General features: G+C 42.8%; 2 protein-coding genes and 1 long non-coding RNA gene across 3 annotated transcripts; 2 read left to right on the top strand and 1 right to left on the bottom strand.

Annotated features, from left to right (window-relative positions):
* The first annotated feature begins 588 nt into the window (after positions 1–588).
* LOC120411806 lies at positions 589–3,022 on the top strand. The gene is made up of 4 exons (XR_005604352.1): positions 589–718; positions 2,270–2,314; positions 2,576–2,659; positions 2,776–3,022. It is a non-coding gene; the product is annotated as an uncharacterized LOC120411806 (long non-coding RNA).
* CEBPZ (CCAAT enhancer binding protein zeta) lies at positions 2,195–18,514 on the bottom strand. Its single transcript, XM_039570096.1, is given in 17 exon segments — positions 2,195–2,876; positions 3,660–3,741; positions 3,832–3,893; positions 4,358–4,441; positions 5,441–5,649; positions 6,591–6,648; positions 8,010–8,110; positions 9,367–9,433; positions 11,117–11,185; positions 12,056–12,158; positions 12,841–12,894; positions 13,350–13,438; positions 14,625–14,799; positions 15,116–15,347; positions 16,419–17,935; positions 18,323–18,384; positions 18,387–18,514. Coding segments are annotated over 17 exon segments (3,198 nt in total). The 5' UTR covers positions 18,481–18,514; the 3' UTR covers positions 2,195–2,736.
* A 321-nt stretch (positions 18,515–18,835) lies between these two features.
* NDUFAF7 (NADH:ubiquinone oxidoreductase complex assembly factor 7) lies at positions 18,836–26,040 on the top strand. Its single transcript, XM_039570100.1, is given in 10 exon segments — positions 18,836–18,993; positions 19,090–19,101; positions 19,103–19,174; positions 20,562–20,672; positions 22,117–22,327; positions 22,819–22,877; positions 23,607–23,720; positions 24,534–24,677; positions 24,988–25,161; positions 25,535–26,040. Coding segments are annotated over 10 exon segments (1,200 nt in total). The 5' UTR covers positions 18,836–18,903; the 3' UTR covers positions 25,748–26,040.
* The last annotated feature ends 98 nt before the right edge of the window (positions 26,041–26,138 follow it).

Genomic DNA, 26,138 nt, shown 5'->3' with positions numbered 1-26,138 from the left:
TAAGGATTCTCTTGCTTCTCATGCTAATCAGCCCACGTGCTCAGTCTTTCTCTTCTTTTGGGTTGGTGGTTTTCTTGGGTTCTTGGCCATGAGTCGGTGGTCACAATCTGCCCCTGCCATAAATTATTTTTTACCCAGTCAGAGCAGAGGTGGCATTATCAGTTTCTTCCTTAGAATGGTTATTTCTGCTGGATGTCTTTGTGGCCCATAAATGCTGCATTCTTTATGTCCACTATCAGTAGTACATCCTTCTCGCCTGGCATTACTAACCTCTCCCTAGGTCTGAGATTACTGAAGCATATCGGGCCCAAGACCTTAAGAAATAAATTCTATTGACAAGTGATTTGTATTTCTAACACCTGGGCATCACTTAGTGCTCGCCTGTTAGCCGCTATCTGCCTCACGGATTAATCTCTTCTCTCGTTGACCAGGCCGGAAAGTATGCAAAGACCAAAGCCCATCCTTTCTTGAGAACATTTTTACACAATTCGTATTTTGCAACACCGGCCGCCGGGCCGCCTCAGCGGCTGGGCCGGGCCGGGCCGGGCCGGGGCCGTGCGGCCGCCCCTGGTGCGCCGGCGCCTGCGCGTTGCTGCGGGCGGCGGAAGGCGCCGGGCCTCGGCCATGGCGCGGCGCGTCGTGAGGGGGCTGCTGCTGCTGGAGGCGGCGGGGCTGCTCGGCGCCCTCCTGCTCTACCGCGCCATGGACCGCAGCCAAGGTGCGGCGGGGCGGGCGGGGGCCGCGTCCTGATGGGGCTGGGGGGCGGGCAGGAGAGGGGAGGCTCCTCCGCGCGGGGGCCGCCGGCGGTGCCCGCGGAGCACCGCGCACCGCCCGGGTTTTGTAAGGAAATCCTGCCTTGTTGGCGTCAGGAGTTCGGCTTGGGTGAGTGCGGGTACGCAGGGGTGGCTTGTTGGGCGCACCCCCGAGGATATACCTCTGAAGAACGAGCTGCTACTGTAGTTTTACAAACCCAAGCCCGCGAGCAATCCTTCGGGAGGCAGCACGCGACCACACCAGGAGCAAAGCCGACTCTTGCATGTTTTTGTAGTAACAGCAGCGGGCCAGGTAAGGATTTAAAAGAGAGGCTGTCCGCAAATGAGGCAGGAATTGATCAGTCCTGTTTCAGGCGTCTGGTGTTGAGCCCTTGAAGGGAGGTCCCGGCTGTGTCTGGGTCTCGCAGCCTCTGATTCGACATTGCTCAGGCCGAGGACAGACCCGGCTGCTGGAGGCGGCCAGCGTCGCCTTCCGGATTATTTAGCTTCGGTCCCTCAGGTGTCTTAGACTTACAACTCCGTGCCCAGGTAACACAGAAATAATAAGCAAACCACCGGTTTGGTTACTACAAGGAAGTTTGCTCTGCAGGGCAGCAGCCTTACTTTGCGTGCAGGGCTCTGCAGGGTCAGGGCGAGCCAAAAAGCAGCTGCTGCTTTTGCTGGGAGGGCAAGAGTCCACCCATTTTGGCAGTGGTGTGGTCTTCATGCCAAGTTCAAGCTGAGCTTCACCTACTCTACATCGATTTGCATTTGTTTTCCAAGATCCAGGTGATGCCAGACTGTTAAATTTCAGCTGTCTTTGCATTTTTATCAGAAAATACATATAACAAAAAAATATGGAGAACAGATATTTTCAGCCTATTGTTGTAACTTGGTGCTGGGCATTCATCTTTGGGGTTTTTTTCTCCTCTCTTTCAGTTCTAGGTCCTAGTTCTTACATGCATTTGCATATTTTTTTCAACTGCAGTTCTGTAAGGTGCAGTGAGCTAATCTAGCAGCTCAGTGAGCTCAGAGTGAGGCTTTTACTGCTTTCTTTGTGCTAGTACTGGAGTGGGTAAGATCCTTTTATGAGCTGCTGAAATAATTAAAATAGCATAAACCTGTTGTGATTTTCTATTGGGTTGTTAGAGCAGCCCACAGAACAATTCAGTGAACATCTAAATCTGCACAAGGAAACAAAGCAGTTTTCCCTGGTTTTATTTGCATGTCAGTCTGTGAGAGGCATGCAGCTTCATGTGAATCTGTAGCTTGGACTTGGTTATCACAATTGTGAGGAAGCTCAGAAAACGCTGTGATGATGGGGCTGCACGGATGAGTAACCTGAGTACAGTCTCTGGAATTATTTTAAAAAAATAAATTCCTCTCACATTATTTAATGGTGGCTGTAAATAAAGAGCTCAAACAAATTTCGATAAAACAGATGTAGTTAGAAAAATAGTGTATTTAATTATTCATCTTAATATATGCTGGGAAAGTAACTTTATCTTTCTTGTCAGATTTCAGATACACAATGCAGAAGAGGTTTCCATCAGTTCTGGAAGGTGGGTTTGTAGTCGTTGGCTTCAGAAGGATGGCTGAAGCTTCTGTTGCATCTTAATGTATAAAACCGATCTTATTATTGCTTAAAACTTTCCCCAGGAGACACTGTTGAAGTTTTTATTGTTAAGGCATGGATAGAATGTCAGACTGTTGGATAGAGACCTCAGAACTGGAGGGCTATACACTAAATAAAACTAGCCACAAAGTGGCTGCTCTTTAGATATGTCTAACTTAGAGCTGACATGGATTTTCCTATTTTTCAGTTTATTACAAATCCAATGAGTGGTCTGGAATTCATGGCATAAGGGAGAATGACCAAATGACATGGTTAAGCAGCAAGAACTGAAGTAAGAAAGATGTGTGATTAAATAAAAAACTATTTAAGAATATTTGTTTTTAAAATCTCCACATCAAAAAGTCCAGTTCATCTTCTCACTTTCTTGCCTTTGTACTTGTTTTTCAGCCCTCTGTGCCTGAACTGTTTCTTCTTTTTGATGATGCTTTTCACATCCCTGTTGTGAAGCCACTTGTCACGCTCTATTTCCCACTGGATCTGTTTGACATCTGTAGGAGGCAAGGTGAGAAATAAGGAGCCGATGGATACCTCTGACCATGATGTGGCATACAGATGAATCATGTTAAAGTTAAAAGTTGACTGCTGTATTTATAAATGTTAATAAAGTGCAAACTGCCTTTTTTTTTTTGAGAAAGCTGTGGGTTTTTTCATTTCACAAAACAAACCCTACCATCTCAGAGTTCTAGGCATTGCTGTGTATTTTATTAATGCCAGACACGCTTGTGTTAGAAGCAGTGTTTGAGTGCTCCTAACATTTTTCAAGTGACACCAGCAAGACTTGTAAAAGCTTTACAAGCTTTAGTCAACCAGCATATACACGATTCATGAGAATTATTCTGGGGAAACTATTTTCTGCTTCACTGATACTGCAAGGAGACAGTCCAGTAGGTAGGGAAAGACAGCCATGCCTTATGCCTTGCCTTCCCTTCCCAAGGAATCAAGGGCACTTTACCTGAGCGGAATTCACACGAAGGCTTGGCAAAGAGCATCCTGCCTGTCCCTGCTTACAGTGTGAAAGGGCCAAGGACAGCCTCTCCCTCTTTTCTGAAGCCTTACTCACTCCACTACTCCCAGTTCATATTTAGCGCTGGGCATCTCACGTCACTGGAGAAAACTGTCACATCTTACTGACGTTGAGCTACTGTCCCTGCTGTGTGGTTTCTGACCCTGTATTCCAGTTAAAGGTGGTTCATCTTTTCGGGTACAGAACCTGAAGGGAAAGAAGTAAATTACAGCACTATGACTGTCAGCTACCTGCAGCATGTACTTACTTGCATTGTCTCTGTTGGCCATGGCGTTCATTCCAATATTGTCAAACTTAGACCCGGCGTTTTCATCCAGCAGATAGCCAAACTTTAAATAAAGAGAGAAATGTTGGTATTCTGTTACAAAGCAACAGGTAAAATGCTTGATCACTTTTTGTTAAGCACTGATCAAACTCACCTCTTCTGCAGATGCCAGTATACCAGCATCTTGGAGTTTCCTCTTCTTTCCTCGGCTGGATCCTTCAAACAAAGAGTAGTATTCTTATGAGACAGAACTTCAAGTCCCCAAAGACACTAAAACAAAGTTTTACCATGTTTTAAATTTTTAAAACTTTTCTTCATGAGGTCATCTGAATTAGCTACGTTGGGAACCTTTGTTACCCACCTTCCCTAAAAGAAAAGGAAAAAAGTCTCCAAGCAAGTATTAAATAGGACAACTCTGTGCACCAGGTGTGAGTAACAGATGCACAAACCACCAGTACAACTCCACCCTACTTCAAAATTCCTCCTTCAACTCTCAGCTCTTCAACAGCAGATTGTTACTCTGAATTATGCTGGTTGGGGGACAACCTCCTTTTCATTTATGGTTTATTTAAATCTGAACCTAGATCCAAAATGTGATAATCTACTGTAGTAAATCTCTGATTCCAAAGTTCTTTGGACTCTTTTATTTGTATTACGCTTTCATGTCAGTGTTTTCTTACCTTCCAGTGATCCCGCAAAAGTCGTATCTTTCTTTTTCTTGCCCTTTTTACTGACAGATTTCAGTTGCTTGTCATTGTTTGGGTCTGATAGAAAAAAAAACCCAAATACATCAGTCTCCAACTCTCACACCATGTACATGTATTTAAAGTGCAGCAGAGACTAAAATTCCTTTTTAGGCATATTTGCCATATTGGTCCAGGTCTTTAAAAGGCAGTGCACACAAGCAAATCTAGTATTTCTTCAAGCTAGACAATTAAAAATTGGTCTGTGGTGTGCTGTTCTTTATGCTTTTTTCCACAGCACCAGAAGGGAATGATACTAGGACACATAAAATACAAAAGCTAGAAGCAGGCATTAGGTAAACCTTGAATGTCTGTGTGGTAAGTTTGGTGAATTAATAATCTCATGAAAGATTGTGTTAACAACTGTATGAACAGTTTACCTCTTTTACCCTCGGTCATCTTCCTGTGACCTTTAGTTACTCATTTAAGTAGTCCATTAATCTGTGTTTTTCCAGCCACATGCTTTGTATTCTGTGTAAACTGTGCTTTTCAGTTGAACAAGTAGCACCATGCAGGTGCAAAAATCAGTTACTACTACAGTAGTAATAAAAACTTGAGTGCATATCTGTATTATAAGAGTAAGCTGTTACTTGTGAGACTGCAATTGAAGTAAAAGTTACTTCATCTAAAAGAAATCAACATTAAAGAAACAAAAAAATTACCAATTACCATTTTTTTTAGTTTTCTCTTTGAGCTCTTTAAGTATTAATGCCTACTGCAGCCAGTTATTTGTGTATAAAGCTACTTTTGCTATGCCAGTGTTTTCAGAATGAAAGAAACATTTCTCATTTGGAAGTTCTTACACCCAGATGCCTAATTCCCACTCTCACCTAGGAGACTGTGCCAGGAAATGCTTCCCTTAAGACTTCATTGTACAGAGAAGGACTTGTCATTTCTTTGTTTAAAAGCCAAGCTTCCCACCTAGATAGCTAAATTGGAATTTGCATATGTAGTTACATATTAGATGACCTATTTTTAAAGCCTTTTCTCTGTGTTTTTTAGTAATAAATGGCACTTTACCTAGGTCGTTATCATCTTCAGACACATCCATAAATACACCTCCCTCTTCATCCATATCCTCTTCAAAGTCATCCTCCATACTTCCCAAGGAGACTTCCTCATCATCCAGATCACTGAAGTCATCTTCATCATCAGAATCCTCCCAGTCAGCACCAGATCCCTCACCACTCTGGCCTTTCTTGCCGCCTTTGGCATTTTTTTTTATATTACTAAAAGAAGATGTAACAAGCTTAGCACTTCATCTGGAAAAGCACTGTTTGCATCTAGATGACATCTATCTACTGGCAAACACTATGTTAGGAAAGTTCAGTGTCATTGCAAACTACTGCAAATGTAGGCTATAACCTAAAATATATGTATTATACACTGAGCCACGTCTTCAACATTAGTATAGGGAGCTGTATTATAAAAGTCAACTATTTTAAGAACTTCTGGACAGAATCCTATTTTGAAATTAGCCAAAATGTCAGCTTCAGTATTTTATCTCCTCTGTGTCTTTGTTCCTTTTCAGAAAGTCTTTTCTGTAAAACACACAAACTGCTCTGTTAAACACCAGTCAAGATCACAAAAATGCTTCAGGTTTCACTAGGAGTTTAGTCTTTAACTCTCCCGTCACCTCAAGGGAAAAAGTCTCTGTGCAAATTCAAACACTGCATTATAGATACTTTGAGTAAAATAGAGGCTACTTCATTATTTACAATTGGACTCGATGATCTTAAAGGTCCTTTCCCACCTAAATGATTCTATGATTATTGAAACTTCTGACTTCAGGAGAACTGAGCTCTCTGACTCTGGATTTCACAAAGCTTATTAACTGTGTTAGGTCCAGTTACAACCAGTCCTTATGGCAGCAGTGCTTCCTTTTGTACTTGGTAATTCTCGAATAGAAACCTGAGACAATGAAAAACAAGACTTTACACTGCTTACTGGGTCCCTACAGGTCTCATGTAAGGACTATAAGCATCACAAGGTCATCACGATCCGTTATGGGACACGCAGAAAACCAGCATTACTCAGTGTAAAACTGATACTGCCTTTTTTGCAAGGTGATATTCTGAGCCTTTCTGAAAAAGGTCTATCTAGTTTCAGAGAGTAAAACTCTATGTAAGATATTAAGACAAGAGGAATAAGAACCAATCTGAAGTCTTACCCAGCAAAATCAAGGTCATCCTGGCCAACAATGGCATTATCAGCAGCTTCAAATGTATCTAGGGAGAAAGACAAATGTTGTTACTACAAGACATATGAAGTCATTGCATCCAGTAAGTACATGGACCTGTTGGAGCAAGTCCAGAAGAGGGCCACAAAGATGACCAGAGGGATTGAGCACCTCTCCTAGCATTGAAGTTGTTCAGCCTGGAGAGGAGAAGGCTTCAGGGTGACCTTATTGCAGCCTTGCAGTACCTACAGGATGCTACAAGAGAGCTGAGAGAGACTTTTTTCCAAGGGCATGAAGTGAGAGGACAAGGGGGAATGGCTTCAAACTGAAAGAGAGTTTAGATTATGTATTAGGAAAAAATTCTTTACTGTGAGGGTAGTAAGGCACTAGAACAGGTTGCCCGGAGAAGCTGTGGATGCCCCATCCCTGGAAGTGTTCAGTGCCAAGTTGGATGGGGCTTTCAGCAACCTGGTCTAGTGGAAGGTGTCCCTGCCCATGTAGTGGGGGTGGAACAAGATGATCTTTAAGGTCTCTTCCAACCCAAGCCACTCTATGATTCTAGCATTGCAAAATATCTAATCTTTAGATACAGGGTCATTATTTTAAGCTTCTGAATTTATGAAGCAAATTCTCATTAGAGATACTAACAATAAAAGACAAACACAATTAGTAACAGATTCTTGTCATAACTAAGACCATATTAATTGAGTCACTAAGTAAGGACCCTGATACAAGAATTCAGAATTATCTTGAAATACTGTAGAAAATAGTTATAGAGCTAACTGGGTTGTTTAAAAAATACGTATAAGTAGATTTTGAAATAATAAAAGAATAGACATTTCCTGGTACACTAACAAATTTAAATTCTGGAACAAATAATACACTCATTCCAAAGCAAAGTACATACTACAGAAGAGCTAAGATTACTGCAGAAGTTTGCCAACGACCTTACTGAACTCATAACCTCATGAAAGATGTTAGAAACGACGAGAGAAACTGTAAGCAAGATTGAAAAAGGCCAAGCAGTGAAGAAAAAACAGAGGCAAATGTTACATGCTGTTAGGAAAGGTTACTCAGACTACATTAGGAAAAGAACAAAAGGGCATGAACTGCCATTCATGGGTGTAAGTTCAAAATCATACAACTTCCAGCCATTCAAATGAGCTGACTACTGCAGTGGTGGGAGCAAGAACTCCCTTGAGAAGTGGCCACCCAGCTGGCTCACACGGTGGGTAGCAGGAACTGCTGTCTGCAGGAGCATAAAGGGCAACTGGAAAGCCAGTTGTCTCCCACTCCCATATTCCTCTATCTGGTTATTTTACACAATATGAACTATAAAAAGGATACATTAATAAGTTGAAAAAGCAAGGAATACTGGGATAGTTACTGCAAGGAAGAACACAGCCTTACCCAATGCTCTTTCAAATTCATCATCATCCACATCTTCCACGCTTTCTTCATCATCCAGACGCTTTTGTTTCTCTCTCTTCTTATCGAACTTTGAATAAAATCTGAAATAATATATTGCTCTCAGACACAACCTGCAAATTGTTTCCCATGTATGTTGCCAGTTGAAAACTGTAAGTGATGGTTTCAAACATACCTAAAATCAAGAGATTTGTATTTCCTTTGTTTTTCAAAGAATCAGACACTACTGTAATATTTAAAACAATAACATTCCATTGGCCAAACATGCCAGAAGTTATTTTTAACACAATGAATTTATAAAAGGGCACAAGAAAGATGTAAAAATCTGCCTTAGACTGAGAAGGAAGAAAGGATCAAGTTCAACTTGAATACAATTGGGAAAAAAATATAAAAGATATTCACCCATCAAGTTTTATTAAATTTTGTCCCATAGCACTCTTCTTTTGGGCCTTAGTTTTATCTTCTGTCAGCCATTTTCACCTTCATTTCATGTTAAAGAATCACCAAACAAAGAAAGCAATTTTGACCATATAAAAAAGAGTACTTTTTACAGAAGACTTTAAATGTGTAATCTCAGTTTCAGCCATCTTCAATGTAACAATACTGCTAACTTTTCAGACAGGGGTATGTTTTTAAGATGCTTTTCTTTAATCTCAAAACTAACACTACTATTTTATTTATTTATTAGTATTATATTCCTCAATATTATAGTAGCAATTAATTTAAAATAAATGAAGTTAATTCAAATACTAATTTCCTAAGAAGACACAGGTAACCAGTATTTTGATCTAATAAAAACAAATCTTTGCTAAATGCATATCACTTCAATTTTAGTACTACAACTGCATTTTTACATCATAATCTGAAAGGAAATTCAAAGAAACAGAAAGAACTATGAGTAACAAAAAATTAAATACTCTGTAAAATAGCTCCTCTGACTTTTTTTGCTTTGTTCCATTCTAATAAGCTTTGATGCTAATAACATAAACCAGCTATATTCCAGCTTTCATTATATATACCTCTAATGCATAAGAATTACAACCCACAAGATATTCACCATTACCCATTACTTAAGGCTTCTTTATTGTAATGTCAACTTACTTAATTTTGGACTACAAGCCCCGATTGCCTTTGTTCATTGGTGATATTCTTTCCTAAGTGCTTTTGACAAACGTTAAAATTATGTCCAAGAAAAGCACTATCATCTTAAGTCACTCAAATTAATCAAAATTCGCAAATACTTGAAATACCAGAGATTACTTACAAAATGCAGTGGGTTTTAATGGCATTGCACTAAAATACCAACACCTAAAATGAATGTTCACAAGTATTCCACTACCTGTGAAAGAACACTTCATCCACTGGGATTTTGCTTTCATCTTTGGCCCGGAATTCCTTACTGTTGACTGCAAAAACAAAAAAAAAGAACTGATTTTACCTCAAGTTGAAATAATGGTTATTCTTTTCAGAGGTTAAGCAGCACACACAGACAGAAGCAAACACAGGGTGTCATCCATTCAATAATGGGGAGCTTTTCTGAAAACCTCTTCAAACTAACAGTGTATATAGTGTACTCCAGTGTGAAGTATGGAGAAGACCCTATGGAAACACTCAAATGGCACAGCTCTAACCAGGTTCTCAGTTATGTATCAGCAAGGCAGGGGGTTGCAATCACCGCAGCAGGAATACATTTAAAACAATAACGGGAAAAGAAGTAGGGAGTAAGATGAACCTGCTGTCACGCACTAAAACACTGAAATCACTTCTGCCCAGCATTCCCTGGCAGTAGAAATGCTTGTCAGGAGCTGCAGAGCAGGACCATGCACCAGCTGAGCACACTGAGGAAGGGATCAAGCCTCAACCTGCCTCCATTTCTGAGGAACTGAGGCAAAACATGACACTGCAACAGCAGATCAACTAGGGTAATGAATGACCAGGTTCCCCGTGGAGGAGCTTTTTACCCTCTCACATTCCCCTTCCCTCCTCCTCACAAGTAAATCAAAAGAAGAAAGGCTACAGATTACCTCAGTAGGTACAAATTATAATCACTTCTAAGTGACAATGGGTCCAAGTTTCTGAAACCAGATCAGCCTACTCAGAGGACTCTTCAAATGAATAGCAGAAGGTACCAGAGGATTTGCAATCTCAGCTCCCTACACTTCATCAGAGATCAGCTACATGCAACAGCTGCAGACTTTTGTAGCTGTATTAATATATCCATATTTTTGTATCATGTTTCATTTGTAAAACACTTAAATTCCCCAAATTCTCTCCTAAATCCTCAGTCTGCTCCTTCAACTCAGAATAAACTAAAGAATGTGACAAACTCTATAGGCTAAAACTCCTATTTTAAGCTTTACCAGCCATAAAACCAGCCATAAAAGTACATCAGTACTTACTAATCTGCGTAACTAAAACCTCTCTGCAACACAACAGACCCAAAGCTGGCAGGAAAGCACATCCCTGGGAATGCTACAGAGACTCTACTGCAGAAGATGGTACCTCTTCTGTCCTCAAGCAGCATGTTTTACTGATAGTTTGCCCTGGTTTTTTAACTGCTGGTTCTTACACCAAACCCTGCTCTTGACTGTTGGAAATAGTGGGACTGGACAAAAGGCAGCTTATTCCTGGAGGCAGGAAGACTATTAGCAAAATAACAGTGCTAAAGATACCTTACACTCTTCCTAACAACAGCTGCAGCTGTAGCATTGTATGGAGTAATACCATTCAGTGAAAGAGCTTAATGTGATTTAAATAATTATATAGATCCATTTTTCTGGTATGTAAGCCATTTTTCAATCATAATAAACAGAATAAAAATGGCTATAGAGTAACTGACTTTCTCTATGTCATTTTTTCTTAAAATGATTCAGTGGATCCAAAGTTCCATCTGTGGAGATTCCATACATCCTTACAAGAAGATGAGGTCTGATCCTGAAGATCAGGCACCACCACTGCACTCCTGATGGATGGCACTTTCTTTTATCGCTAAGACAAACAGCACAGATAGTGCAGATGACACATCTACATCAATCAACCAAGGATTTTTTAGTCATCATAATCTTAACTGAATTAAGGGGCTGACTTACCTGCAAGGTTCTGCATATCCTTCATAAACTGCTTCTTCTTTGGCTGCATTACCACACTGCTGGTGTTTTCTGTATCAGAATATAAATCAGAGAGGAATATTTATTTTATGACTATTGATAGAGAACTGTTAGGAGTGGCTGACAGACCAGTGGGTTGTGCTGCCATCCATAATGACCTTAAGAGGCTGGAGAAAAGGGCTGACAGAAACCTCCTGCAGTTCAATAAGGGCAAGTGCACAGTCCTGCACTAACGGAGGAGCAACCCCAGGTACCAGTACACAATGGGGGCTGCCCAGCTGGAAAGCAGCTTGGCTAAAAACACCCTGGTAGTCCAAGTGGACACATAGTTCACCATGAGCCAGCACTGTGCCCCTGCAGCAAAGAAGGCTGATGGAATTCCTGGCACTTGTTCAACCACAGTTGGAGCCCTGTGCCCAGGTCTGGGCTCCCCAGTCAGACACGTGCATACTGGAGAGAATCAAGGGATGGGTCACTAAGTTGATGAAGGAGACTCCATCTGAACATCAGGAAACACTTCTGCACTGTGAGGGCAACTGTGTGCTGGCACAGGTTGCACAGAGAGGCAGTGGAGTCTCCACTCTTGGAGACACTCCAAAGTCATCTGGACAGTCTGCTCCAGGTGTCTCTGCTTGAGCCCATGACTTCAGAGGTCCCTTCCAGCCTCAGCCATTCTGCAGTCTTTACATCTCCCTATCCCTTGCTTATTCCTGCAAAGTCAGCAGTTCCGCACTGCAGGTGTGAGGGGATGTGACTGTTGGCTGGTTCTGGGTTGCAGACATCTCTCTTGCAGCCTTGAAGACTGATGCCACTCCTCTGTTCCACCACATGCACCCCAGATACTTGACAAGGCCAGTCGGAGAGAATGAGAATTTGGACAGCACCCATAACCAAGATCACATGGTACAGGGAAGTGCCTACCTTTGCCTTTACTGAGTTTGGGATTTCTGTACACAAAGCGATCCAAGAATCTCATTAACGTGAAATCCTGCAAAGGGTCACCAGAGTACTGAATGTGATTTCCCTGAAAGATGGAAAAAGCCAAAAACCATTAAGGTCTTCATTTTAGGAAGACACCATCTAAACACAGAGGACTCAGTCAGCTCAAGAACAATATTAAAACATACTTTATAAAGATAAGGACTTGGGGATACTAAACCACATAACCCTGACCAGGTTTTTCCTTTTGCAATTTCAATATTTTCTAACTAAAACACACCTCCTCCACTTTGTTTCAGTGATAAACTGCCTTGCAATGTACTGTGCTAACAGCAATTAATACTCAGCATCATTTCAATACCATATATTCAAATGAAAAATAAATATTTAAAATACATATTTGTATAGGTTTGAGCACTTTTGGCATGGTACTACAACAGTATTTTTAAAAGAATTTGCCCCTGTAGTAGGGCTCCCCATGTTTTAAATAAATAAATAAAAAGATACAAAAAACCTCTTAATAAAGCTTTAAGAATCCCATAATACCTACACTTCTACAAAGTTAAAATTTTTGAGAGCAGTCTCCTTTACATATAATGCTGCAATTCCATGCAAAGCTTGGCATTTGAGTATATGATAGAGTTCTGCAGAGCTGCTAGTTACCCACAAAGTGCAAGGAGACTTAATAATGTATTTTTTTCAAATGGCAAAAGACACCTAACACAAAGTATCAAACTTCAAAGCAACAAACAAGCAAAAGCACTTACTTCTAGTATTGTTTTTGCAAACAAGGCCACAGATGGATGAAAATGTTCAGAAAGCTGAAAAACATGAGTAATTTATTTCTAATTAAAAAGTATGTTTTAAGATCACTCCATGACTCACCAAATAACAGACATACACATAGTAGTGCAAGGCTGATGTGCTCTGCACTTCAACAACTGAAGAACTTCAAGTTCTAATCTTTTTTCTGCATTAAACACATTTTCACTTACAATTTTAAGTCAACGCTAGAAAGCTTCAATCATCAAAGCTAAAATCCAATAGTCAAAAAATATTATTATTGTCCAAATCTTCACTTAAAAAATTCCTATTCCCTACTCAAGAACATCAGTATTGTATGGAACATATACAAGCTTAAAGCTGAACAACGTGTCAGCTTTAACCTTTCTCTTGTTACTCAAGTAGCTACTTCAAGAATAACCAAGTTCTTTTTCTCTCTTCGTACAAGGGCCACACTAATAAACACAGCAACAGCAGTGCGAGAATATCCTACCTTCTTCAGTTCCCAAAGGCTTGTACTTTCAGCACCACAGTATAAAGGACTTCGGTGCATAGGATCATAGGAAGTTCCACTCTTCCTGCCTGAGGGGTGGACGGGAGCAAAACAACTTAAATTTTCTCAGGCAACTTTACAAGAGTATTATTCTCATTTCCCCATGACAGTAATGCTGCCCATCACTCCCAGCTGGACAAGCCAGGTGTGGGAAACAGAGGAGTAAAAACTTCTGCAGTTAGTGGTGGGTTTGATTTACAACCCTGGAAGAAACTAGGTCTCGCATAATTGACAGAGGTTTATAGACCTTAAGCAAGAGAATCACAAACCTATTTTTCTATAGTTACAAGTAAAAGTATGTGTTGGGTGTTATGGTGAAGGGTTTTAAGTATAATAATGTGATTTTATAGTTTAAGTTAAGAATTTAGATGTTATAATAGAAGTATCTGCGTGTACGTGACCTGACAAGTTATTGGTCAAGACACAGCTGCACTGCAGTGAGAAGTACCACAGGTGGAGGTCGTAAAGCCAAAACAAAGTTTCATTTTAAGTGCCTATTGGATTAGAAAGTTACAAATGGCCATGGAACCCTGAATTTTGTGACTATACGCCATTATTATGATTTATTGCAAATCTCACGCCTCGAGACTGTTGTCTTATTTCTTATTTTAAACAATAAATCCTGTGTAATTGCATAGCCCCATCTCTCTTAAGTAAATAATCCGACAGGAGACCCAAAGAGCGGGATCCAATACCAGGGGTTCATCTGGCAGCAGGAAAAGGCTGTATTCAGCTGCCCTTCACAGTGCATGATCAGGCGCACAGGCTGAGTTCCTACCTGCTTCCAAGGAAGGCCCTGGAAACCCCTGGCCTGTTCCCGAGGGCCTTCAGGGAGGAGTGAACCTGGGCACAAGTTCAAAGATGGACAAACTGTTCTAGCAGGCTTCACAAGCGACAGAGCAGCTACACATCCTAACCTTGGCTACACTGCTCGGAAGATGTTTGAACGTGGAGGCAAAGAATTCCAAGCCTGTTAACCGCTAAGGCACGAATAATGTGTTTATTACAAACTGCATGAAGTGAAACACACTAGTCATAGAGTTTTTTCATCACTGCTGAGGTAACAGATAAATTGAGCTGACTGGTTGCTTTCAACCAAACTTCATCTAAAAACTAAAATAATGATTTAATCACTTAATCTTACAAAACTCTTGATCAACATGTCACTGTTATGGACCCTTAGCTGTCAAATTATATATTTTCTTGCCGATTTACCTCCCATATTCAGATGATGCACCCACGAGGCTGTTGAATTTGAATTGTTTGTTTTAGCAGAACTTTCCATTGTACTTCTCTTTTCATCTTCTACTTCTTTGTCGGCATCCACAAATTTTTCCTCATCCTCTTCAGCCTCTTCTTGATCCTTAAAGCACTCTTCATCATCTGACTCCTAAAAAACAAAAAACGTTAGCGAACAGCTTTTACTTTCCAGATTTACTCTGATTTTTTAGAAAAATGCACATAAAGTTCTTGAGCTACTTATAAAAATCTAAACAAATGATGGCTGATGTTTAAGAAATAGAGATTTTTGTCCTTGATACGGCACTTAAAATTGAACTTTACTGCTTAGAACACACAAATGTAATGGTCCCTCCCCACCTCAAGAAACATCTTAGCAAATGGTTACTAATAAACAAGTTAGGGAAAAGTGCTTATGAAAACAGCTCTTATTGAAAAAGCAATGAGATAAAGAAACCATCTTATACCACGTGATCCTGTAACTGGACCCTTAACTCTGGTTTTACTTTCAGGAGCTCAGACAGAAGGTACAGGGTTCCACAAATGAAGGGTGGCATTTGTCCACAGGTGACTTGAAGTAGCCTCTTCACAAAGGCCTTCACGCGCCGTAGCACTACATCTGCCTTCAGAGACTTATAGACAAGATTTAGAAACATGGATGGCTTTGAGCATGTTGCTAAAGCAGGATCTAGAAGCTTCCTGCAGGACACACAGGAGAAAATATTGCTGATTGTCATAATGCACACAGGAGAACAAGTGCTATTAACAACCATTATCTACATTTTTCAGATTGCCATCTAGAAGACTAAAGACAGTTTGCTCCCCTCTACTCAAAACCATTAAGATCAACCCTGAACTGTCAAGAGCTGTGTAGTATTTCTGGAATATATGAGACACTGAAGATTAAAAAAAAAAAAAGCTGCCTCAGTAAACAAAATATTGTAAGAAAATATAAAGAAACTGAGTTCAACTGAAAACAGTTTCAAAATTCGAGATGTTCAATGTTGAGAAACTAATCTGATTTGTTCGTATGTTTAAAAAAAATAGGAAGAAAATGGTTAGACATCAGCACACTTCACAATCAGATCAGACATTTGTACTGGCAAGTTCATTTTCTGCTCCAATTTTTTCCAGGCTGCCAGGCATGGTAAGACCTTAAACACATTGCACATTCTCAGGGAACCTGAATTCCCTTTTTAAAAAATCAGTAACTTCCCCTTATTTAACTAAACAGAAGCCTGTAAGGATCCTATAAAGAGTCTAAACAATCAGCTGGGGACAAAACAAAAAGTAGTATTTTTATAACACAAGGCTTTCCAGCTACACAAATTAAATCATCTAAAGAATTTGTTAACACAATATTCCCCCTCCTCAAAATAAGAAAAAAAAGGAAACAAGATCTTAGGCTATTTACAGGCCTAATTTACAGGCCTAATTACTTTGCAGGCTAGTACCTGTAAAAGTGATTTCAGAAGAAACAGTTATCAATTAGTTTCAAATAACATCTGGAATTAATACAAGCCACCAGAAAAGTGGCAAAATGCATGCTGCATTCTCAGAACCTATCACTATCATTTATTTTATCCTCATGTTAAATCAAAGAAATCACATGCATTTTCTTCCAGCTCATACAAAACATCAGAAATTTTAGCCAATGAGACACAAAACTAGCCAGATCTTAAAAGCAAAATAAGTGTTTCTATGATGTTAAATTAATGGTGACTACCTCTTAAAATGAAACGTACATAAACATGCAAACCTGACACTTACTTGTACAGCGCTGCATAGTACCTATCCGATACAGTCTGCTGAGAGTCCATCACTTGAAACAGCAGCATCAGGGCCTGGACACTGGTACTGAAGTTCACAAGATGAAGAACTTTGAACAAGGTGTTCATTTGCTCTTTCACTTTCTCATCACCAGTCTCAGCATAAGGGTAAGCTCTGTTTACCCCGCAAAGAAGAGCACTGAGCATTTTGGATTCAACATCTTTTTTCTTAATACAGTTTCGGAAAAAGCAGAAGTACAAAGTTATCAGCTTGTTAGCCAATGCACTTTCTTCATGACTGAGGACTATCTGATTTAGGAAGCAGATGGCATAATATTGAGTTTTCACATTGATGTTTGAGCGGTACAAAAGCCTCTCCACCTCACTGCACACTACTCCCTTCATATTTGGATGCTTGTGAAGTAACGTCTCTAAAAGATACGAGGCTTTGGTGGCGATCTTGTTCTGAGGGTCACCCAGTTTATTCACCAGCAGAATCAGCAGAGCTTTCTCCTGCTCCGGCTTGTTACAAAGAAGCTCGTGGGAAACTGCCAGCGCTCGGGATTTCGTGGCTGTCAGACAATCATGGCTCATTGTTTCCAATGCCTGCACAAACTCTGCTATCTGCAGCTTCAGGTGATGCTCAAAGTACCAAAGTATCAACCGCCTGTCTCTTGAATCCTTGTTGCCACTCGACATCTGCACGATGTTGTTAAGCGGTCGCTGCGAGAAAGACCATAATTTTCGATTGTCTGGTAAGATATCTGTAATGAGAAGCTCCTTGAAAGTATCTAAAGCCATAAGGCTCTGCTGCCTGCTGCCCTTTTTCTTTATGAGATTTATCAAGTTCTCAACAAACTGGAGACTGTGGACAGCACTGTCCTGGATGAGAAGGGTCATCGCTGCCATCCTGTCAGCCAAGGTACCCGAGGACACAACAGTTTTAATCCACGCCGAGGAGGCCCCCTTCTGATAGTCTGTCTTATTCTTAAACAGGTCTGTCTCACGTTCATACAGCTTTTGGGCCAGGGCCTTATACTTGGACAAAAGTGCCTGATTCTGTGGCTCTGGAGAAAATTCATTGGTGTATTCTAGATCATACCATTTGCCCCCCGGTTTGATCAGTATTGCTTGCCTAGCATGAAATTCAAAATCTTCTTCCAGCCTTTCTTTCTTTGTTGAAGGCTGTTGGCCCTGATCACCTCCAGCCTGCTTCTTTTTGCTGTCTTTCACACCGCTTGCCTTTTCCTTTCCTTTTTTCTCTTTCTTCCCCTCTAGCGAAGGAGGATTAGTTTCCTTCTTGCTTTTCTCTTTCTTTGGAGGCTTCTCTTTCTCCTTGCCGCCGCCATCATCCTCATCCCCCTCCACCACCAGGCAACTCTTCGCATACTTGCTGAGCCCCAGGGAGCTGACGAACGCCTCCAGCTCTCCTTCCTTCAGGTCATCGATTGTGTCCTTCTTGCCGCCGTCCACCAGCTCGCCCTCCTCGTCCACGGCACACAGCATGAGGTAATCTTGCTGCGGAGGCAGGGCACAGCTGTCACGGGCAGATCTGGTGCAAGATCTGCCAACACTCCCAAGGGTTCCCCATTGAATCCCAGAATGGTTTGGGTTGGGAGGGACCTTAAAGACCATCTAGTTCCAACCCCCCTGCCATGGGCAGGGGCACCTTCCCCTATACCAGACTGCTCAGAGTCCCATGCAGCCTGGCCTTGGACACCCCCAGGGATGGGGCATCCACAAGTTCTCTGGGCAATCTGTCCCAGAGCCTCACCACCCCCTAAGCAAAGGACTTATTGCCAACACCTGAGTGGGACCCCGCACACCTCGCGCCCCAAGGGCCCGTCCCGGGATGGGGCTCCCGGCCGCCCACGTGCTCCCGCTCCCTCCCGCCCGCTCCCTTACCTTGGTGCCGCCGAGGCGCAGCACCTCGTCCAGCGTGAACGCTCCCGCATCTCCGCCTTCTCCTTCTCCTCACCGTCGTCGTCGCCCTCCTCCTCGCCGCTGTCGCCGCCCGCCTTCCTGCGGTCCCTCACGCCGAAATCCCAGAGCGTCGCCGCCATCGCCGCCCGCCGGAAGGATTCCGCGCACCGCGTGACGCGCGTCCGGCCGGTGGCCCGGCCTCACGCAGGCGGCGGGCACGGGGCGGAGAGGACGGAGCAGGAGGACGAGGAGGAGGAGGAGCGAGAGAAGCGGGAGAGCGGGAGCCGCAGCGGGAGCCGCTGCCATGGTGCTGCTGCTCGCGCGCCGCGCGCTGCTGGCGGGCCGCCGGCGGCTCCCCCGTCCCGCCGCCCCTCCCAGGGTGAGCGCCGCTCTCCCCCCTTTCCCTGCCGCTCCTCGCGGGGCCGCCCGCCCTGAGCCCCTCTCTCCCCTCTCTCCCTCCTTCTCCCCCTCTCTCCCCCTCTCTCCCCACAGCTCCGGCGGCGGTGGCGGCGGCTCTGCTCGGGCGCGGGGGGCGAGGCGGAGGCGCCGACGGGGACGGGACGATGCTGCGGCACCTGGCGCGCAAGCTGCGGGCCAGCGGGCCGGTCACGGTGGCCGAGTACATGCGGGAGGCACTCACAAACCCCGGCCAGGTGCGCCCGGGGCGCGGGCCGGGCCGGCGGGGGGGCCGTGCCTCGCCCCGCCGCTCACCCGCGCTCCCGGCCCCTGTGCCCGCTTCCCTCCCGCAGGGTTACTACAACCCGCCGCGGGGGCGGCGTCGGCGAGAGCGGGGACTTCATCACCTCGCCTGAAATAAGTCAGGTGTTCGGAGAGGTAATGCAGTTCCTTGCATCTTAAGTAATTTTTTTTTTTTCACTTTATCTACGGGGGGCTGGCTAGGATCCTGGTGGACAACAAGCTGTCCATGAGCCAGCAGTGAGCCCTTGTGGCCAAGAAGGCCAATGGACTCCTGGGGTGCAGCAGGAAGAGCATGTGGCAAGCAGGTCAAGGGAGGTGATGCCTGCCCTCTGCTCAGGTCCCTGGTGAGGCACATCTGGAGTGCTGTGTCCAAGCTCTGGGCTCCTAGGACAAGAGAGACGTGGAGCTCCTGGAGCAGCTCCAGTGGAGGGTAACAAAGATGATTAAGGGACTGGAGCATCTCTCTTATGAGGAAAGGCTGAGGAGCTGGGCCTGTCCAGCCTCAGGAAGAGACACTGAGAGGGACCTGCATCAATGTCTGTGAGTATCTGAAGGGAGGTGCCAAGAGGATGGAGCCAGGCTGTGCTCAGTGGTGCCCAGCAATAGGACAGGAGGCAATGGGCAGAAACTGATGCACAGGAAGCTCCACCTGAACATGAGGAAGAACTTCTTTACTGGGCAGGTGTCCACGCACTGGTACAGATTGCCCAGAGAGGTTGTGGAGTCTCCCTCACCAGAGACATTAAAGAACCATCTGAACACAATCCTGTGCCATGTGCTCTGGGATGACTCTGATTGAGCAGGGAGGTTGGTCCAAATGGCCCAGTGTGGTGCCTCCCAACCTTACCTATTCTAGGATTCTGTGATTTCCATGCCAGTGTTCAGATACCTTACCAATGTCAAAATACTTGAGTAGCAATGATAAGATTCAAGTTATTTTCCGAGGGAAAAACTGATTTTGAGGGAGGAAGGAGTGTTTTGTTTTTCTGAAAGCCCTTTCATGTGTGTAGTCTGAAACACCATCTGTGCTTAGTAACACTTTAATACAGAACTTGCTTATAAATAAAAAGAGTTATGGTGGTTTTCCAGTGTGAAAACTCCCCTCAAAAAAAATCTCCAGAGTTTGATCTGGCTCATTCTGGTTTGTGTATCATTTCCAGCAGTGAAGAGTGGCTAAATTCTGTTCTCAGTGATGCTTTGGTAAATTCATTGTCAGGAAGAACAGTTGTCCAGAGGCACTTCAGCACTGATCTGCATTTGAGCCTTAAGTAAAAGTTCTTGCTCCAGCCAGAACAGAGTCCCCACATTTACTGATGGAGAGTTGCTTCTGTTGGGCTGACAGCAATCGGTCAACAGTTTTAATACTTAAGAATGTGAAGTTATGTATCATAATTCTTAATTTTAAAATATGGAGACAGAGTGTCACCATGTTACCTTAGTTATTATCAGACAGAAGGCAGATACGATTTTCCACAAGTGCTGAAGTTACTGCTGTAACCTCTGTGTTGTTTCTCACTGACAGTTAATAGGAATATGGTACATTAGTGAATGGATGGCCATGGGCAAACCAAACACCTTCCAGCTGGTGGAGCTGGGCCCAGGGAGGGGCACCCTTACCGACGACATATTGCGGGTAGGTGAAAACTACTCACATTCTTTGTTTCTGGCTTTAGTCCATTGATGCCTTTTCCTGGTCTTAAAATCAAGAGTCATACACGGTTAGAAGGGGAAAAGGGATTTTACCTTGGTATTTATTTTAAGGATCCTTAGGTGTACACGTCCAGGTCATATGCATCGAGATGCACCCCGCCAAGTCTATCTCTGTCTCCCCCCCCAACATTGGGTATAACATTATAGGCTTTTCTAATTAGCATATCTATCAAAGATTCCCCAATGAGAGGCTCAAGTGAGCCCCCCTCCCCAAGGAGCCTTCCCCTGGATGGTTCTATCTTGGTTTACAGAATGTGTTCTGGAGAGGACCTTGGGGTCTGGGGCACACTGATCCCTAGCTACGAAGCTTCTAAAATGTTTGGTCTCTTAGCTTGACAAACAAGTCCAAGAATGTAGGCAAAAAGCACTAGGAATACAGAAGTTGTAAAAAGGTATAACAGGGGTATAAAAGAAAAGGCAAAAATCTTCATGGCATCACCATAGCCACAGTGAAATCTGAAGGGATGGTGTTTTGCTGTCAGGGTTTACCTTTCCCTAGTAACCCGATCACTTCAGTCAGGTTGGCAGCTCAGACTCTAATCAGAATAGATGAGTTTCTGGGACCAGGGCTCTCAGGTGAAAGCAGAACAGGGGCCAGCGTGTGCACGCTGTGCAGACACACCCGTGACCTTCCAAACACCACTGGATAGAAGGGGAGGGCAGGAATATTCCCTTCTTAATTATTTCTGTGTAGGAAAACATTATCCAAACTGAAAACCATCTAGGAAGGTGTTGCTATGTGCAACTGGGATGGATCCTTAGTGCAAGGAACAGAAGCTGGGAGGACAATAACACAGGAATGAAATTGAGTTAATTCCTTTGGGGATTTCAGGGGCTTATTTCTTTTGAGTTAACCCTTTGTGCTCAGTCATGCTTGCATGGCTGTCTTAATTAAAATGCTGCTGACTCATAAACAGATTGCTAATGGGATTTAGCACCACATAAGAACTTTTATTCTATTTACATATGTTAATGAAAAAAGTAAATGTGGGATATCAAACATTTGTTTAAGGTGCCTGGGAAAACCGAACCATTTCTCTCCCAATGATAGACCTTCTGCAGGTCTTAGAGGACCTGCTACTACTATTCCAAATTAGCATTTCATATTGTTGCCCTTAGAGCCATGAAATGTGTGCTGGGTTTTGCAATTTTACTAGAAACATAGCAGCTTTTATTAAGATTTATGAAGAAAATCCCACTTCCTACCAAAGGAGCAAAATGCAGTCTCTCTCACTGAGATTGTTTTGTTATTAAAGCCAACTAAACCTTTTATCTTGACTGTAAATAGTGAGAAGAGAGGTTAGTACTTAAACCTTTAATGTACACAGCACAAGACTGTGCCTAATAGAATTCATCTGCCTTTATAGGTCTTCAATCAGCTCGCCTCTGTTCTTAGTAAATGTGATGTCTCTGTTCATCTGGTAGAAGTGAGCCCCAAACTCAGTGAGATCCAAGCAATGATGCTGACAGGAGGGAAGGTACAGCCAAACGCTGAGGACAAGTCTGCTTACATGAAAGGCGTTAGCAAGACTGGAATTCCCATTTTTTGGTACAGAGACATTCAAGATGTGCCACCAGGTAAGGAGCTTGAATGCCTCGTTAAAGGGATGGTGCTCTTCCCTCACTGACAGCTTTTGATAGCAGAGGGCATCTCTGCAAGCCTTCACACTGGACAGAAAAGTAGTCATATACTTATTTGTTCTTACTTGCGTGAGTCTGAGGCAGGATGTTGGTTCATTTTCATCACTGCTACCTATTCTGCCTACCTTCATTTGGGGATAGCTACCCAATTTCCTATATTCTGACTTTTTCTTTTCTGGGGAAAAAAAAACTTTCACTGGCTTTGCCTGAATCTCCTTTCATGAGATAGTGATCTAAAATTCATGGACTGGAAGCTAGAGCTAGCTGTAGGAATGGTGCCTTTGATGTGTCCAAGCTGGAAGTAATTATAATTTTTTCACAACCACATTAACTAGTTTAATTCATTAAAAAGCATAAAAATATTTTAAACTGGAAGCTGCTCTGGAAGCGTTAATAATTTAATGCATTCTTTTTTTACCTTCCCACAGGTTACAGCTTTTACCTAGCACATGAGTTCTTTGATGCCCTGCCAATACATAAGTTTCAGGTATAGCAAGATTATTATTGTAATTGTGACCATCTGCTTAAACACCTTTTCTCTTTGAGGAAGAACAGAATTAAGGTGCCAAGCCAGACACATGCCCTGTCTCTGGTGATGAAATAATTCTAACTGAATTTGGACAAATAAGGCTTAATTCAGCTGATAACTGTAAAATTAGTAATTGTTCTTGAATGGAAAAACTTGAAGAAAGCTAAAGATTTCTTTCTGCTGAGAGAAATCTCAAGGTTTTGGGATTTTTTAATTTCTTATGCTACATTAATGCAGCTTTTAATTTCCACATGATTTTCTGTAATACTAATAACAAAAGACTGAAGGGCTTTCATTTGAATACTAATGAGAGTAGCAAAATAGAGGCTAATTATGATTCAGAAGAAGCTAATTAGTTTATGAAAATTACTGCTAGAATGAAATCTATTCTTTGGATAAGTCAAATGTTGCCCTGTCAATAGAAGAGGCAGCATCTTTCTTCAGAGCATCACTCATTCCTTTTAAGAATAATGAAACCTACATTTGTTGGCTCTGCAGCTGAGACTTCACCACAAGCTTTTTCAAAGGCAGTTACTGGAATTAAATAGGAATGAGTCATAGTTGTTAATAATGTATTGTGTTCCTAAAACATTTGTGAAAAGGCTTGACATGTTAGTTCAACCAAAAAAAGGAGGTACTGTGGTACCTGTTGGAGAGTTAAACGAGTACTCTGGGCTCGTTAAACAGCGAACGGAGAAAGGCTGGCGTGAGGTGTTGGTCGATATTGATCCAGAAGTTCCTGACCAGCTGCGGTTTGTCCTGTCACCATCCAGGACCCCTGCGACACAAAACTTTATTCAGGTGAGGTTATGCCTACTACAGGTCGTCCTTACACCTTTACTGACTCTTTCAAGTACATTTAGCACTTCTCAGTTACCCTGTCAGCAAGAGGAAGGCTCTCAGTCTATAAATGGAGCTTAAAATTTCCACAAGCATTTAATTTCATATGCTGTGAAACTACAGCATAGAAATTACCACGTGTATCAAACTTTGCAAAATAGGAGCTTGAACACACAAAATGTCTCAGAGAGCAAATTGAGGCAGCAAGTGACAGGCAGAGTTCTGCACTGTGTGTGTGGCATCACCATCCAGAGAGTGGCCCTGCCCCAGCCAGGCTCTCAGCCTGCTGCAGGGTACTCACGGCAGCTGCCTGCTTCTGTGCCAGGCTGACCTTCAGTGGGACGTGGCTGTGATTGGTTTCTTCCTGAAGTTCACTGGATACTCAAAGCTACAAAATTAAGTACGGGAGATTAAACCCAGCTACAAAGTCTCACACAGGAAGGCCTCTCTGAAGGGTGTACACAGCTGAAGCACTGTTTTTGTTCTTTCAGTACCACAGTAAGGAAGTTTCACCTAATACAGATATTCTCGGTAGAAAAATTTTCACTTGACTACAGGTTATCGAAGAGATGACTGAAATCCAGCACTCAGAAAATCCTAATTGAGAATGAGTGATTGCAAAAACTAGCTCAAGCTAGTACAGATAGCCTAGAATGCACCTCCTATACCTGTGTGTCCCAGCAAAGCAACAGCCCCAAGACATCAAGTGTGAGGGATACTTGCCCTGTGCTTGTCTGCTAATACAGGTGTTCTGGTCTTTGAACTCTGCACTAGCCAGAAGAAACAAGAGACCACGTGGAAGTGTGTCCTGAGGCTGGTGTCATTGTTCAGAGGCTTGCCTCTCGGATAGAGAAGGATGGTGGGGCTGCTCTGGTTGCAGATTATGGCCACGATGGAACCAAAACTGACACTTTCCGGGTAAGGTGTTTGCCCTGTAGCAATAAGCCAAAAGACTCTGTTATCTTTGATCATCAGGTTCTTGTAAGACAAAGTTCATGGGTGGACATAATAGCAAAAACTGCATAAAACTGAATAATTCCTGTTTAATCAGTACCCAGAGGGGTTTCTGTCAGATGGAAAGGGTAATCTGAGCTCTTGCTACATTTATGTCAAATTTTCCATGTATAATTTGCTATTCTCACCCCTCAAATGCACAACTTAGTTTTTGCTGGCCCCAGCTGTGATGGCTAGACTACAGCTGACTGTAATCTTCCAATTTCATTTTCAGGGTTTCCGGAATCACAAACTTCACAATGTGCTGAGGGCTCCAGGTACAGCAGACCTGACAGCAGATGTTGATTTCAGCTATCTTCGAAAGATGGCACAGGGAAGAACAGCTACGTTAGGCCCCATCAAACAGCGGGAGTTTTTAAAGAACATGGGCATTGACCTCCGACTGCAGGTACAGAGTGCTCACAGGCACAGGAACTCTTCCAATCCACAGGCAATACTCTTAGACAGCACAAGAGCTTTTGTAAAAATCTTTGGTTTTAAAATGAAGTTGTTCAAAATAACATGTAGGTGCGAGATAGAAAGCTGCTTCTGTAGATGTAAGTTACTCCAGATCCCTGAAACTGATCATATTATATTTAGGAGCATTTAATGCAAAACTTGCATCAATGTATGGGCTGTGGACCACCACCAGTGATCTCACCAATTCTACCAACCATCACAGCACTGTTAGATTAAGTGAAAAGGATGCAAGAAGGGATTGCAGGTATGCAGGAATTTATAGGAATCCAGGAAGGACTACAACGTGCATTTTTTTTTTCCAGGTGCTCTTGCAGAATTCAGGTGACACAGCAACTCGTGAGCAGTTACTTCACAGCTATGATATGCTGATGAATCCCGAGAAGATGGGGGACTGTTTTAATTTTTTTGCCCTGCTGCCTCACCAGAGACTTGTACATCCTGACAAGAAGGATAAGCCAGAATCAAAGTCTCCCCTACCACCTGTTGCTGGATTTAATGAACTGTTACTAAAGTAATTTCAGATACTATTGTAAAATGTGTGATGGCTGTTTCAGAGTAGGTCTGGTGCAGCACACTAAACCTCTTGACTGACCTGCTCAAAGCAGTTTGAGTGGAAATAAAACACTGCACGTACAAAAACAAGCACACACAGAGCAGAGCAGAATGAACAATGGTTTGGGGGTCTTATGATAGAACTGAGTGAAATATTTACTAGTGGAATCAAAACTTGTCAGTAACAAACAGATGCACTAAGGAGTCTTTAAATGTATTCAAGCTTTGGTACTTGAATAAAATCAAGATGCCTTGACATCTCTGAAGATATTTTTATAAAGAGAATAGTGACAGGATGCATGTAAAAGGAGTTCCTGCCAGCAGAATTTCCACAGCAGGACACATCTGACAGAT

The sequence above is a fragment of the Corvus cornix genome, chromosome 3 (assembly GCF_000738735.6).
Source record: "Corvus cornix cornix isolate S_Up_H32 chromosome 3, ASM73873v5, whole genome shotgun sequence".
NCBI lineage: Eukaryota > Metazoa > Chordata > Aves > Passeriformes > Corvidae > Corvus > Corvus cornix.
The sequence above is the reverse complement of the archived record's forward strand: the minus strand, read 5'-3'. Positions and strand labels throughout refer to the sequence as shown.